Source organism: Desmodus rotundus, chromosome 8, assembly GCF_022682495.2.
Source record: "Desmodus rotundus isolate HL8 chromosome 8, HLdesRot8A.1, whole genome shotgun sequence".
NCBI classification, from domain to species: Eukaryota; Metazoa; Chordata; class Mammalia; order Chiroptera; family Phyllostomidae; genus Desmodus; species Desmodus rotundus.
Genome location: NC_071394.1, coordinates 124,665,632 through 124,681,621, shown reverse-complemented (window position 1 = coordinate 124,681,621; position 15,990 = coordinate 124,665,632). Strand labels below are relative to the sequence as shown.

Genomic DNA, 15,990 nt, shown 5'->3' with positions numbered 1-15,990 from the left:
GCTTCTGTAGTTGCCCGGATGGGACGGGGGAACAGTTGGTGATTTGAGTAATCTGGGGGTTCGGGTTTCCGTGATCATGTGTGTAGAGGCATGTCTTTGGCATGGTGTGAGTAGGGGTTGGAACTGAGTAGTCCCGTAGGAATATAACGCTCCCTTCAGTACAATGGTGAACCAGGAAAACTCTACACACCGACGCTGGGAAATGACAAAGAAGGAAGCCTGTTGGTCCCAGCCAGCAACTGCGGTCCCTAGGGGGGAGTTTATAGCCTACGGGATACAGGGTGAGGCGAAAGTGGTTTACAGTTGCTCGTAATGGGAAATAATACGATAATTGACAAATACTAGTACAAGAATAAACTGTCCCGTGTACTCAGAACTGTAACCCTGCCTGCCTCAATCTGCATACATTAACAAAGAAAAGTTGGAAATTAATGAGCTAGTCATTTGATTCAAGTAGTTAGAAAGAATAAATAAAAACTCAAAGAAAATTAAAGAAGAAAGTAGGACATAATTTTAAAAGTGTAATTAGAGAAAAGTCTGAAAAAAAAACCATTTTTTGAAAAGCCTAATAGACAAACTTTTAGCAAGATTAAAATAAAAAATGGAAGGCACAAATAAACAAATTAAGAATGGAAAAGAGCATAACTACACAAAGAGCAGAGCTTAAAACACAGTATAAAAAATTATAAACAACTTAATGCCTATAAATTTTTTTAAAGATTTTATTTATTTTTAGAGAGAAGGGAAGGGAGGGAGAAGGAGAGGAAGAGAAATATCAATGTGTGGTTGCCTCTCACATGGTCCCCACTGGGGAGCTGGCCTGCAACCCAGGCATGTGCCCTGACTGGGAATCAAACCGGCGACCCTTTGGTTTGCAGCCCATGCTCAATCCACTGAGCTACACCAGCCAGGATTAATGCCTGTAAATTTTAAACAAACTAAGCAAAAACTTTTCTAGAAAAATAGAAGTTACCAAGAAGATATTTTTTTTAATATTTTATTTATTTTTTAGAAAGAGGGAAAAGGAGGGAAAAAACCATCGATTGGTTGCCTCTCTCACATCCCCACCTGGGGTCGTGGCCTGCTACCCAGGCACATGCCCCACTGAGGAATCGAACCGGTAACCTCTCGATTCACAGGCCGGTGCTCAACCTGCTGAACCACACCAGCCAGGGCATCAAGAGGAGACTTAACATCACAAAGAAAGAGAAAAAAATTAACTGAAACAAATTCAGCAGTGTATGGGTAAGAAAAATCAAATAAATAAGGAGAAAATTCCTCATGATCAAGTTGGGTTTATTCCAGGTACATGTGATGTTCCCTTCGACATCTAAAAATCAGCTTAGTAAAATTAAACTCTCTGTGGTAAGAACTCTTGGCAAACTAGAAATAATCTGACAAAGTATCTATAAAAATCTATGGTAAATAACATCCTTGACCATGAAACATTAGCAGCCTTCCTGTTAAAAGCCAGGTACTGGCCCCAGCTGGTGTAGCTCAGTGGATTGAGCACAGGCCTGTGAACCAAAGGGTCGCCAGTGGGATTCCCAGTCTGGGCACATGCCTGGGTTGCAGGCCAGGTCCCTGGTAGGAGGCATGCAAGAGGCCACCACACATTGATGTTTCTCTTCCTCTCTTTCTCCCTCCCTTTCCCTCTCTCTACAAATAAATTAATTAAATCCTTTAAAAAAAAAGAAACTGTACATAGATGTGATAGTGAAGACGATAATAGCAGTAAGGAAGATGCTATCATTATTGGCCCTATTTTACTGATAAGGGAACAGAGGCACAAAGCAGACAAATAACTTAACCAAAGTCACACAGCCAGAAAGTGGTGGAGCCAAGATTTGTATCGAGAAGCCCACGTTCTAACCCAGTGCACTACATCGCCTGTCTCCCTGCTTCCAGTCCACACTGCTGGCGGTGCCCATCACCAGAGAAGGGAAAGAGGAAGCAAACAGGTCTCACGTTCTTTTCCAGATGAGGAAAACCTACGGAAAGACTAGGAGTGCTAATAAGAGAGTTTATCAGTGCAGCAGGTACGGGCACAATTACCAAAATTGATTCTGCTCTGAGCCACCGTGGGCACGTGAAGAGAGGGATTTTTAAAGTTGACACTCTTAAAAACAAAGCGCAATAAAACGATGAGAAATCTAGGAATAAATATAGCAAAAGATTATAAATTTTATATGGAAAATGTTTTTAAAAACATAGAAGACGTAAATTAGTGGAGAGATACGCCTTTTTTTGTGAGTGAAAGTCTCAATATTGTAGGGGGAGCCGTTCTTCCCAAGTTAACCTAGATATTTCATGGAATTCCAGTCAGAATGCCAACACGGTTTTGATGGGAACTGACAAGGTAACACTAAAATGCATATGGAAATTAAAGTCCGTCAGGCTACATTAGAAGTAAGGTGGGGAACTTGCCCTGCATGTATGGGTCACGATGCACTATGAAGTTAGAGCAATGAAAGCATCATAGTATCGGTGCAGAGATGGGGAGTCGGACCAGGGCTGCTGAACCGAGCATCAGAAATGGGAATGCGAGTCTGGAGACGTGATAAATAATAGAGGTGGCATTATAAGTCAGCAGGAAAATGAGAGATTATTTAATAATAAATAACGCTGGGCACAGGGGTTATCTAGAGGGAAAAAAATACATTTAGATCCCTACCCCACACCATACTCATTAATTAGTTGTAGGGAATTGGATCCAAAACCTAACCGTGATCAAGCAAAATTTTTAAGCTTTTAGAATAAAAGGGGGGGGGGCAAATATTTAAAATCCTGGGGTTGGGGAGGCTTTCTTCGACAACATAAGGAATTTATACGATGAAAGGAAAGATTGATAAATTTACTTATATTAAGATTAAAAAATACCCATCAAATAAAGCATACAATAAAACAAACTGAAATCACTACCATAAGCTAGAAATTGATATTGCGAAAAGTATTTAACTAGAAAGACATGAAATCCAGAACAGTGACTGAAAGCTTACACATCAGTGAGGAAAAGAGGGACCACCCCCTGGCAAAAAGACAGGCACAGTGGACAAAGGAAATGACAGGCAAATCACAAAGAGGAAATTCAGATGGTTATAAACAAACGAAAAGAAACACAGAGGAATGCAAATGAGAGCAACATTGAGATTCTGTTTCTCACCCCTAAGAGAATGAAAAATAAACTTCCATGTGTTGACGAGGATGTGAAACGGTGAGAACTCACACTCTGCGAGAGTGTGGCTTTGGTGCAGCAGGAAGCAACTGTACAACCAGGTAAATGACAGATGTGCCGACCCTGTGACTTAATTTCAGATACAAAGTGTCAGGTCTCTCAGAGACATGGACAAGAAAACTGTTAGGTGTAGGGAAAATTGAAATCGATATAAATGTTCACCCCTCCATTAAAAGATAGATAAATCAATTATAGTATATTTGTACAATGAAATACTGTACACAACTAGAAGAAACACCCATACAGTCACACCTCCGTGCTTCTCGGCTTCGGAAAGTGTCAAACCCCATACTGGTTGCATTTTGACGAGAAAAAAATGTTTCAGCATTTGGTGCTTGCTCAGGACTTGTGGCACTTGCTAGAACTTTTGTGAGTCACAGCGCCACCCTGCAAGAGAAAATGCTTCATCATTCTGTACTCATCCGTTCCAGCACTTGTCACCAGTTCCGGGACGAATTAACGTGGAGTACCGAGGTACCACTGTACGCATATCAATATGGGTAAATCTCATAAACGTGCAGTTTAGAATAAAAGGAACTTTACAAAAAAGAACATACACAAGGGGGGACCCCCCAAAAAACAGAAAGATCTTCTGGAGGGTGGACCCCTTTTATCACATGCTTCCCTCGCTAGGTGTGTGTTCTAGGAATCCATCTCACCAGTGTACCAGCTGGTGTTGTTGTGAGAGGCTGCGTTCAGTCTCAGTGAATTTTTTTTTAAGACTTTCAACGAGTTTGCCCATTTCATGATGAGTGATTTACAAGTGCACCCACCCACCCCACACAGTTAGTGTTGAGCAGTTTTTGACCAAAAATGGCATGACCCCCATACCCTACCCTCCCTATTCACCTGATCTCACCCCAAGCAACTTTTGTTTGTTTCCCTGGTTGAAAAAAAGTCCTCAAAGGGAATCGTTTTGTCAATATGGAAGAGGTGAAACAAAAAATGGCAGAAGCACTAAAAGGCATCAAAATCAACAGTTCAAAGACTGGTTTTGAGCAGTGGAAAAAAACATCTCAGTAGGTGTATTGTATCAAATGGAGAGTACTTTGAAAGTGACTGAAGTATAAACATGTAAAAATAAACACACAATTTTTTATAAATACCATGTTTTGGGGGGTATATTTGGGGTTCCCCCCCTTATACAACATGGCCCATTTATATGTAGCTTAAAATAATGCAAATACTACATATTGTTGTTATATACATTTTTTTTAAAACTGTAAGAGGGCACAGGAAATATAAACATGAAAGTCAGGATGGTGATTACCTTGGAGTGAATGTGGTACTGCAGGTGGCTTCAGTTTTACCCGTGACGGCACAGAGCGAACTCTTCGTGGTAGAAGCCGAAGTACTTAGACTCGATGTCAGGCCCCATCATGTGAGCTGGCGGGTTGACTTCCTGACTTCCCCACAGTGAGTCTTTCAGCTCCCCTGTCTGCACAGAGAGCGTAGCGCCCTTGCGCGTCTCGTATCTCGTGTGGTGGCTGAGTGATTTAATGGGTGTAAAGCACCAGCGTGGTGCCTACCATGTAGCAAATGTGCTTTAAGTCTTTGGCATTATTTTGTAAGGAATAATAAATCAAGGTTCGGTTAAAAATATGGCAAAACGTTAATAGTGAACGGAGATGCAAAGGTACTCATTGTATTATTCTGTGCTTCTCTCATGCTTAAAATATTTTGTTACTTTAGAAAATATAATGACAAAGGCAAACGGCAAAGCAGGAAAATTGTTGCAATGCGTAGAGTACACACAGAGATTATACCCTAAATATATAAAGCATTATTTGCAAGCAATAACAACAAAAAAAGACAAATACTCTAATAGAAAAAGTAAGCAGAGGCTTGGAATAGGCAATATCACAAAAGAAGAAACACACCAAACAAACAACCATAAAATAGGGCCTTTGCCCGGTATTGGCGGGCTTGTAGAGAAGCACTCCCAGGCAACTCCTGGAGTTAGTAAAAAACTGTCACTGAGCGCCACTGTCAGACTCTCTACTTAGGGCGCGTCTGTGTGTACAGTGGAATGTCCCGGAACTGTTTAAAAAGAGAAAGAAAGAAAAAGAAAATGATGCTATTATAGTCAGGGGTGTCCAACCTTTGGGCGTCTCTGAGCCACCCTGGAAGAAAAAGAGTTGTCTTGGGCCACACATTGAATACAATGTGACATGTAATCACCAAAAAATCTCGTAATGCTTTAAGTACATTTACAGTTTCTTGTCGGGCTGCATTCACAGCCATCCTGAGCTGCATGGGCCGTGGGTTGGACACCCGCGCGCGGTAGGTCCTATTTAATTAGCGCGGAAGGATATTCACAGACTGCCATGTTTTTAAAAGCCCGTTTACGGTATGGACAGCATGGTCCCATTAAAAGACATATGCAAAGCTTCCCCCAAAGTCCACCCCCTTCCCGGAGAGCCACCGTTAGCACCGTGGATCAGTGGACTGCCTGCCAGCAGCCAGGGGAAGCGGCCCCCACTCACGCTTTGTCTGCTGCATCCCAGCGAGCCGGCGCATCCCTCTGAGTGTGTGTATCCGAAGGCCGAGGCTGCCCGGGCCTGGAATTCCCAGCCGCTCTGCCCCGTACAGCTAATGCTGCCGGCGGTCACAGTAATCGCCCTCTTGTAGGAGCATCCACTTTACATCCATTAGCTCCGACTCTTAGAAAGCTCCTGCAGAGCTATTGTTATCCCCGTTTGACTTAGGAGGACACTCGGCTCGGAGATTTGAAGGCACTGGCCCAGACTACACAGGGACACCCCATGCTTCGGAACCGGGTCCACCTGCCATTCTCTGCACATCTTGAACCGCCCAGCTCCGCCCACCCAGCCTCAGAAAGCCTGGGGCAGTCCCCTGGACAGGGCGGTCTGGTTCCAAGATCCATGTACTTCTAAAGCAGCTGCTTCTCGAGTTAGCTACACATTAGACTCACCCAGATATTTCTTTAAATCTCGGCTCCTGGGCTGCACCTCAGTCCAATTTAACTCAAATTGCTGGGGGTGATGACCCAGGTGTCAGCATTTTTAAAACTCCCTAGGTCACTTTAAAGGGCACCAAGTTTGAGGTCCAATGTTAGCACTCGTCAAATTTCACATCTCCCGGGGATCTAGGTCCAAATGTATAGATTCTGCTTCCGCAGGCCCAGGGTCTTCCAGATCCTGCCTTCCCAAAGAGCTCCGAGATGATGCTATTGGTTCTTTTGCTCATCACCTCCCCAAAGGCATCCTCCATGAGCCCCTGCCATCTTTTCTTTTTCTCCTGGCTTCCGGCACCCCTTAATATCTGCTGCCTTGCTGCCAAAATAGCTGTGACCCTGGGTAAGTGAGGCAGGAGATCTTTCTGAGCTCCTTTCCCCCCAAATGAGCATTTGCACCCCGAAGCCTTGCAGACAGGCCTTAGGAACACACACAAGTAAGTGGGTTGGCACTGTTCGAGGTGCAGGAAGACAGAAAAGGTTGCTCCTGCTGCGGAGCTTACAGTCCAGCTCAGAGGAGACTCAACAGACAGAGATGTAGCTACATACATGGTACGTCAGATGCAGGTATGTGAGGGAAGGGAAAATGAAACGAGGAAGAGGAATGAGCAGTGTGGTAGGAGGGGCCATGATGTTACGTGCCAGGAAGGCTCACTTACTAGGTGGCTTTCGAGCAGAGACCTGAAGGATTGGGGGGGGGGGGGGGGCGGGGAATGATCCACAGAAACTGAGCAGCAAGTGCAAAGGCCCTGAGGAGGAAACAGCAGGCAGGGAAGATGGCTAGAAGAGTGGTGGAGACGGGGTCAAAGGGATGGGGGAGGTGTGGGTGCATCCCCCGGACACAGGCTTGGGTGCTTTGGAAAGGGATGGAACTCAAGGACGCCTCTCCACCTGTTAGGGCAGGTCAGGAATTTGAGCTGAGGCTGACAGATTTGGGGGCCCTCGCAGTCCCGAGACCCCAGCTTGCGGAGGAACAGTTCCCTCTGGGAACAAGCACTAACAAGACTGCTGAAGTCAGGAGGGCTGGGCGGGTGGGCGGTGCCCTGTGTGACAGTTCAGAGGTGCCTGGCCACCTGCCATCCTGGGCCAGTAGCCGTCCCCTGTCTACAGCCACTGGGGTGCACCTTAGAGGAGGGGGACAGGGCTGGTCCTGGGGCGACCAGCAGGTGCCTCTCCTCCTCTCCTTGCAGCACAGAGCCCTCTCAGGTAGATGCCAATGGCCGGGTGCCCCCTTCTGACTGCTGACCCCAGCAAGTGCCTCGGCCATGACCTTTTCTCTCAGCTTCACCCCTCCCCCTCCATGACTACTGCTGGCCAGGCACTCCCCCTGGGGTCGGCCTGGCCCCCTGACCTCAGCGCTCCCTGCAGAAGACCTCAGTGCCCCCCGGGCCTGCATGGATAACCTGCGGCTCCTCCACGTGCCCAGGGAGGCTTGTGAACAGAGGACGCCGACTTCCCTCCAGCCATACACTCACGGGACATGCCCCCTCCTCTTGGAACCATGGTCCCGTAGCAGCAGCTGGCACACCTCGGGGCAGTTGGCCATGTCTATGGCTGCCTGGCCCGCCACAGTGTGGATTCCTTGACCAGAGGTCTCTGCTGGCCGGGTCTGGGCAGCTCAGGACTCGTGAGTCCATGAACCAGGTGAAGCCCGGCAGCCTCTGCCCCGCTCAGAACTGTTTCTGAGAGAGAGGCAGTCACCCTGAATCTTGAAGGACGGCACTGAGCTCACCTCTGGTTCCTGAACTCACAGCGACATGACCCAAGAAAAGTCACTGACCTCCCAGAGCCTCAGTTTCCTTACCTGTAAGAGAGGGATAATGATACTTTCCTGTCGAGTTGTACAGATTAAAAGGAACAACGTATGCACAGCATTCTAGCCCACGCAGCTCTAGGACACAGGCAGGCCCTCAGGAAGCGGTAGCCGGTCACCCCTGCGGTGAGAAGAGTTCAACGTGTGGGCGAGGAGGGAGCGGGCACAGCATGGATGGAGGTCTGGAGCCACGACAGCCTTGGCTGTTCGTAAGAATGCGTGTATTTGGCACGTGTGGAGTGAGGGCGCGTCCTGTGACAGAGGCTGGGTCCCCTGCCCTCAGGTGCTTCCTAAACTGAGTCTGCAGAGCCTCCGCTGGGGCCAGCTGTTTCTGAGGGACAGGCTGGCAGGTCATGGTTGGTGAGCCATGGAGAGGGCTGGGGGCATCGGGCCAGAGGTAGCCCTCCAGGGCTAGGCCATGGCCAAGTGAGCCCCCACTGGGGCCCGGGTCCAGGCAGAGCTGGCAGCCCAGAAGGGAGACCCTGCTGGAGCGAGTGTCAGGAGGCAGAGTCCCCCCAGTGGCCAGGGGGTCTTTCCAGCCCAAATGTGGGGAACCCCTGATTTCCACTCCCTCCCCAGGTCTTCACGGGGATCTTCACAGCAGAGATGACCTTCAAGATCATCGCTCTCGACCCCTACTACTACTTCCAGCAGGGATGGAACATCTTCGACAGCATCATCGTCATCCTCAGCCTCATGGAGCTGGGCCTGTCCCGCATGGGCAACCTGTCGGTGCTGCGCTCCTTCCGCCTGGTACCGGACTGGGCCCTGCAGGGGGGCAGGGTGGGGGCACTGAGGCACATCTCCCTTCAACGTGACCGCTCAGTCATCCCAAGTCTGAGTTGTCATGCCTTCACCCAACAGCTATTGGCTAGGTACCCCTGGGTAGCAGGTCCAGTGCTGGCAATGTGGGGGGCACCCAGAGGTGGGCAATACAGAAGGAAATATCCCTCCAGCCCTGTATGATTCACCGTGACCCCTTTGGTCCTCATAGGATCCCAGGGGTGGGGCTGTTATTACTAAATCCCCATTGCAGACAAGGGGGCTAAGGCTCAGAGAGGCTGTCACTCTGGTAGTTGTGGTGAGAGTCCGGAGTCCCTGCTGTCCTGTTATGGGGGATCCAGGCCTTGCTACCGTGACCACCTATCTGTCAAGGGCAAGTGCATCTTGCCTTGTATCTTTACAATGTGAGGAATTCCAGAGTTGAAGGAGCTCCAAATCTAAATGCCAAAGAAGGGGCCTTTGGAAGAGGCAAAGTTGAGGTGAGTTCAGGAAGAAGTCAGAAATAATTTCCCAAAGCCACATGGCAAGTGGCAGGTGGAGCCAGGTCTGCTGACAGCTCATCCAGGGTTCTGCCTGCTGGTTTCAGAATGTGTAATTTGGAAACAGATGCACACACAAATCACCCGGGGATCTTGTTAAACTGCAGATGACGGTTCAGTAACTCTTGGCTGATGCCCGAGCTCCTGGTCTGCAGACCATGCTTTAAGCTCAAAGTGCCTGAGAGGTCCAGACATGGGGCTGAAGGTAGGTCAGGGAAGACTTCCTGGAGGAAGTCTGAGTACTCCTGGTGCTCAGGAGGGCAGGGAGGTGGGAGCAGTAGAGAAAGCCTAGGCTGTGACTTGTAACCCCAACTCCACTGCCGCGAGCCCAGGGACGGAGACAAGTTACTCCACCTTTAAGGGTTGGTTTCTTTATCTGTCGAAGGAGGTAATAAAAGTGCCAACCTCATGTGGTTGTTGGGAGTTCTGAATGAGTTGATTCATCCTAAACACGTGGTCTGGCACAGCAGGTGTTTAATAAATGCTACCACTGGCTCCCTTTCTTTGTTAGAACTAAGAGGGAGAAACAGGGAGGTGACTGGGCAAGTCAGAGATGGTTTGAGCTGGCCCCGAAGGGCATCTGATGAAGCAGGGTCTGACAGAGGAAGGACTTTCCATGTTGAGGGAGTCTATGAAGTCCCTGGAAGTGAGACCATGCGGAGCAAGGGGCTGCAGTGGGAATAGAGAGAAGGGCTGAGTAGGGGAGATGAGGCTGGGGCTGTTGACCTGGCTCCCAGACCAGAGCCCGCTGAAGCCACCTGCAGGCTGTGCAAACAGACAGTGGTGTGTGCTCTTGGAGAAACAGGCGTCAGTGACTTTCAAGGGTTCCCTGGGCTTTCAGGCAGGAACTAGGGGAGGGAGGTGAGGGTGTCCATGGGCAGTGGAAGCCAGAGCCTATCAGCCCATCACAAGGGCCCCTCCCTCCCCAGCTGCGTGTCTTCAAGCTGGCCAAATCGTGGCCCACCCTGAACACACTCATCAAGATCATCGGGAACTCGGTGGGGGCGCTGGGGAACCTGACGCTGGTGCTGGCCATCATCGTGTTCATCTTCGCCGTGGTGGGCATGCAGCTCTTCGGCAAGAACTACTCAGAGCTGAGGCACCGCATCAGCGACTCCGGCCAGCTGCCCCGCTGGCACATGATGGACTTCTTCCACGCCTTTCTCATCATCTTCCGCATCCTCTGTGGCGAGTGGATCGAGACCATGTGGGACTGCATGGAGGTGTCTGGGCAGTCACTGTGCCTGCTGGTCTTCTTGCTTGTCATGGTCATTGGCAACCTTGTGGTAAGTGGCCAATGGCCTCACACACACACACATTCACCTACCATCTATTTACCCACCAGCTGCCCATCCACCCCGTCTTCCATCTATCCATTCACTTCCCCTTCCTTCCATCCATCCACTCATTGACTCAGCCATCTGTCTATCAAGCCACCCACCCACCCATCAATCTCTCATCTCCCCATCTATTTACTCCCCCATCTGTCTGCTCATTTACTCACCCTTCCATCTGTCTACTCATCCATTCATTCATCTACCCACCAATGTACCCACTTTGCACTTTGTAGCAATTCATCCATTCACCTACCAGTTATCCTTCTCTCTACTCATCCATACATCTACCTATCCATCCATCCATCCACTCATAATTCACCCACCCACTAACTCACCCATCCATCTGTTCGCTTCTCCATCGACCTGTATACTCAGTTACAAAACTTCACATTCATTTTCTCACTTGCTCACGCAGCCATCCATCCATCAACCCACATCTGCTCATTCACTTACCATCTACCTATTGACGCATCACCCATCCATTCATCTATCCACCAGCCACCTGATCCATCACTTCCATTCATCATACACATCCATACACACATCCCTATTTATTCATTCATTTACCCATTCATTTATCTACTTATCATTCACTTGCCTACCATCCATTCATCCATTCATCCATCACCCATCTTTCTACTCACTCGTTTCTCCACTCATTCATCCACCCCACATCCATCTATGAACCCACTCATCCATTCACTCACTCACCATTCCCACCTGCTACTCGTTTACCCACCCACCTATCTACTCACTCACTTATTGGCCCATCCATTCATATCACTCTTCACTTGTTCATTAATTCACCCACTTGTTTGCCTGTTTATTCATTATTTAGTCATTTTATATTCATTAATCTACTTACTCATCTACCCATTGTTTTATTAGTCATTCACTGGCAATGATTTATCACGTGGTTTTTCAATTCAGCTTAAGAAACACTGGCTGAGCCCCTGTTGCTTGCAAAATATTGTGCCAGATGCTGTTGGACACACAGAGGTGACTGTGGCCATGACATTACTCATAAACTTGAGAGAGTGGGGAGGTGAGGAGTTAAAAAAAGGTATGAAATAACTCTCAAACTGGTCAGAACAATCAGAACCAGTAAGGGGAAGCCCATGGGTGCTGACCCCCTCCATCTGGAAATCAAAGAAGGCTTCCTGGAGGAGCATTTAGAGCTGACCTGATAGGCAGGTGATGCTAGAGAGGGAAGGGTGAGCAAAGCACAGGTACAAGCAGGTGTTGGTCCAGGTGAGGCGGGGCCTGTAGGACCCTGTATGTCTGTCTCCCTGGGTAGCTGTGGTGGAAGTTCCCGCTGTCCTGTCATGAGGGATCCAGACCTTAGCCACCTGTCTGTCAAGGGCAAGTGCATCTTGCCTTGTGTCTTTACAATGTGGGGAGTTCTGGAGTTGAGAGAGATCATAGTCTAAATGCCAATGAAGGGGCCTTTGGAAGAGGCAAAGTCGAGGTGAGTCTCAGGAGGAAGTCAGTGTCCACTATGGACGTGGGGCCAACCTCCTGGGACACAGGTGTGCCTCACATGCGCAGACATCACACCTGCATGGTCTGGCTCCCAAGGGCGTGGGCAGCCCAGGCTCACATCAGCTCATAGAGGGGTTTTAGGTGGCACCAGTCCTGTGGGCTGCGGATTCTAGAGCCCTTTCCCAAACTGGCCTGCTTTCTCCTCCCCCATGCCTTAACCAGGCCAGGGCAGGCCCCGGCCAAGGCAGGGTCAGCCCTACTCATGCCCCACAGGTGGAGGAGCCCAGAGAGGAAGCAGGGCCTTGGTGCACCGTGCTAATCAAACCCAGCTCTTCGGCTGGCCCCACAATCCCCCTTCCACCTCCTTAGACTGGGTGGTGGTCAGGGTGGAGCCTCACTCAGAACCCTGGCCTGCCCTGGGTCCCCCAGACTCTGTGTTCCAAGAAGGGTGCAACACTCAGAGCTGTCAGCCCAGAGCCAGGTTGAGCTGCCCTCAAACACACAGCCCTGTGATTTCCAAGCGGATCTGTCTGGGGATGAGAAGATTAGAGGCTGCTGGGGGAGGGAAGCTAACGCCCACACACCAGCACACCCCCCCCCAACACCCCAGCCTCGGGAATTGGGCTGCCGCCCAGGCGTAGGAGGAAGCAGTTGCCATTGAAATGGGAAGTGATGATCAAGCAGGGGCTGGGGAGTAGTGGCGTGATTGACAGGGAAAGCGCTGGAAGAGACAAACTTCTGAACCAGGTGACAAGGGAGGCCCTAGTGTCCCGTGTGGGTGGTCAAGGCTGCCTGGGCGCCCCCTGCCCTGCCCCCAGCCTGGGCCCCAGCTGCCTGCAGGTCAGGGGAGGTGGCCCAGGCCTGAGTGAAGGCAGTGGGGGAGGATCCAGGGTGGGCAGCCAGGCCACAGGTCAGGTGGAGACGGCAGCTCTGAATCACATCATATTGCCCCCCTGCCCAGTGACAACATGGAACAGGCTGCCAGGTGTCAAAAGTAACCATTTCTCCATAGAGACAGGATCTGGAGGTCCCACTTCTCAGCCCTTCCACACTGTCTGTGTGAGTGTGTGCTGCTTTGTAAACCGAGGGTTGGTTTCGGAGGCCTGGCCCTCCATCCTTCCCGGCTGCATTCTCGTCCCCAGCCCTCTGACAGGTGTGCCTCAGGGGTTTGTGAGAAGCCAGAGCAGGGGCTCAGCATGGGTTTCCACTGAGAACTGCGCACCCACCTTCACATATCCCCCGATGGAGGGACCCCCATTCAACTGAGCTCCCTCCTGGGAGGAGGAGGCACCGAGCCCAAACCGGGGAGGTGTGTCCTGGCCTGTGTGCCCGGTGATGCTGCGGAGCTGTCCGACCCACTGGTGTCACCTTCATTTAACCTTCAGGAACCTGGGAAATGGGCCCATGCCCAGCCCCTGGTCACTCAGCAAGTTTTCTAACAAAGCTTAAACTTCACCCCTGCAGGATACTTCAACAAGCAGTAATCCAGGCCATCCAAAAACAGAGGAATTATGCAAACCTCCCTTGGGGTCTCAAATCCTTAACCCTGAAACCTGAGCCCCTCGCACAACGCCTCAGTGTCCCCCTCAAGGGCCGGAGGCTGAGTGCCCGTGGTATGGCGCCTGCCTTGGCCAGCCCGATGCGTTGTCTCCACAGGTTCTGAACCTCTTCCTGGCGCTGCTGCTCAGCTCCTTCAGTGCGGACAACCTCACGGCCCCTGACGAGGACGGGGAGATGAACAACCTCCAGCTGGCCCTGGCACGGATCCAGCGGGGCCTGCGCTTCCTCAAGCGGGCCACCTGGGACTTCTGCTGTGGCCTCCTGCAGCAGCGGCCTCAGAAGCCCGCCGCCCTTGCCGCCCAGGGCCAGCTGCCCAGCTGCATCGCCACCTCCAGCTCCCCACCACCCGCAGACATAGAGAAGGCACCTCCGGCCCGCAAGGAGACACGGTTCGAGGAGGGCAAGCGGCCAGGCCTGGGCGCCCCCGGGGAGCCGGAGCCTGTGTGTGTGCCCATTGCCGTGGCTGAGTCAGACACGGATGACCAAGAGGAGGACGACGATGAGAATAGCCTGGACACAGACGAAGAGTCCAGCAAGCAGGTGAGCCCCCACCCGGCCACCTTTCCCCCGCTCCTCTGCAGCACCCACTTACCCAGGGCCCAGGGCTCTGCTGTGCAGGGCAGGCAGCCTCGCCCAGAGCCTCTGCCCTGCCAGGCTGCCACAGTGGGGCTGGGGTGCAGGTAGAGGACAGGAGGTCTCCAACAGCTGGCCTCATAGAGGGGCACTGAGACCAGCTCTCAACCCTCTCCCCAACCCAGCCCAGGAGGGGAACTGGGAAGGGGCTGCTGTCTATGATTCATCCTCTGGTGGGTCATGGGCACCTATTTGTACAGAAGGGAAATCTGAGGCACAGCAAAAGAGAGGGGGACTTGCTAGGAGTTCCTCATGTATTTTGGATAGTCAGGACCGCTGGCGCCTGGCCCCACGCTGACCATCGCCCCCTCCAGGACTGCCAACAGTGAAGGCGAGTGCAGTCTCCTGACCTCCGACTGCCCCTCCCCTCCTCCCAGGCCCAGGGCTCATTCTGAGATTTAAAAATAAGCATCCTGAAGATGGCAGGTGTCAGAGACGGCACTATCTTATCTCCCAACCTGTTATTTTTAACACTTAGGACCAGAGTCTGTATGAGAGAGAGACAGAGCCTCCCTACTGCTCGCTCAGCGTCACCGCGGCCTGAGCCAGGCTCACATGGCTGCTTCTCGGGTCCTTAGGTCCAACAAGGAGGGTGGACTCTCTCTGTTTCATTGGGCCCATCCTGGCCGCTCCCTCTGGGCCCCCACTGGGTGGGTCTGACCATGAGTAGCAGCTGCGCCCCCTGTGTGGAATTTGATCTGAGGCTTCAGACTTGGTTCCAGGCCACCTGCCTCCCTGTGGTCCCAGAGGCCAGCTTCAGCCCTGGGAGTCAGGCTGTGGGACACACGACGCTGTCAGCAGGGGAGGGAAGTGTCATCAGGGGAGGAAAGTGTCGGTGTTGCCAGGACCACAGCTCCCAGTTCTCTCTGCGATGCTCCCAGCAGAGGGTGGAATTCTGGCCGCCCCTCCTTTTCTCTCTTTTGCTTCTCATGAGCCTGTGGGCTCTGGCTCCCTGGCATGTGTGTGTGAGTGTGTGCGAGTGAACAAGCCGGGGGTGCCGTGGGAACTCACAGGAAAAATCACCACATCCTTCCAAAGTGGAGGTGCCACATACAGGAGCTGGGTGGGGCAGCCTAGCTGCACCCCTCCAGGGATGGGAAGAGGGGGAGATGTATGCCAGACTTTGTCCGACTATCCGTCCTTTACCTGGATCGACCAGGAGCCTCCCCGCCGCCCACTCAGGGCTTCTATGGGAGGGTCTTCCCTGAGATGAGACCCGAGGAGGAGGGCAGGAGGCATGGTTGGGGCCTGAGGTAGAGCCAGGACCCTGGAAATGCTGGAGCCGGAGCTCATGGGCGGGAGGTCTCTTCAGCAGGAACCCCAGCCTGTGTCTGGTGGCCCAGAGGCCCTCCCGGAGCCCAAGGCCTGGAGTCAGGTGTCAGAGACTGCCTCCTCCGAGGCCCAGGCCTGCGAGGCTCTGGCAGACTGGCAGCGGCAGCGGCAGCAGCAGAAAGCGGAGCCCCAGGCCCCAGGGTACAGTGAGGTAACGCACACCTTGGTCCCTGAAGCCAGCAGGGTGCCACCTCTTGGGCCGGAGCCAGCTGTGAGAGGTCCCGGCACATGCCTGCATTGGTTGATGGGACCCACAGCAGCCGTCCCAGGCAGTGTGGGAGGCCTGTGAGCAGAGGGGA

General features: G+C 51.6%; 1 protein-coding gene across 7 annotated transcripts in view; it reads left to right on the top strand.

Moving 5' to 3' along the window:
* SCN5A (sodium voltage-gated channel alpha subunit 5) overlaps positions 1-15,990 on the top strand; it is a 92,874-nt gene that overhangs the window by 50,489 nt on the left and 26,395 nt on the right. For 3 of the 7 annotated variants that reach the window (XM_024565669.3, XM_024565672.3, XM_071222116.1), the window contains 4 exons: positions 8,605-8,778; positions 10,277-10,633; positions 13,823-14,266; positions 15,672-15,842. In XM_024565669.3, the coding sequence (XP_024421437.2) occupies positions 8,605-8,778; positions 10,277-10,633; positions 13,823-14,266; positions 15,672-15,842 (1,146 nt within the window). The remainder of the gene's footprint in view (positions 1-8,604; positions 8,779-10,276; positions 10,634-13,822; positions 14,267-15,671; positions 15,843-15,990) is intronic. The other 4 variants (XM_024565673.3, XM_045199825.2, XM_045199826.3 and 1 more) reach the window with 2 other exon arrangements.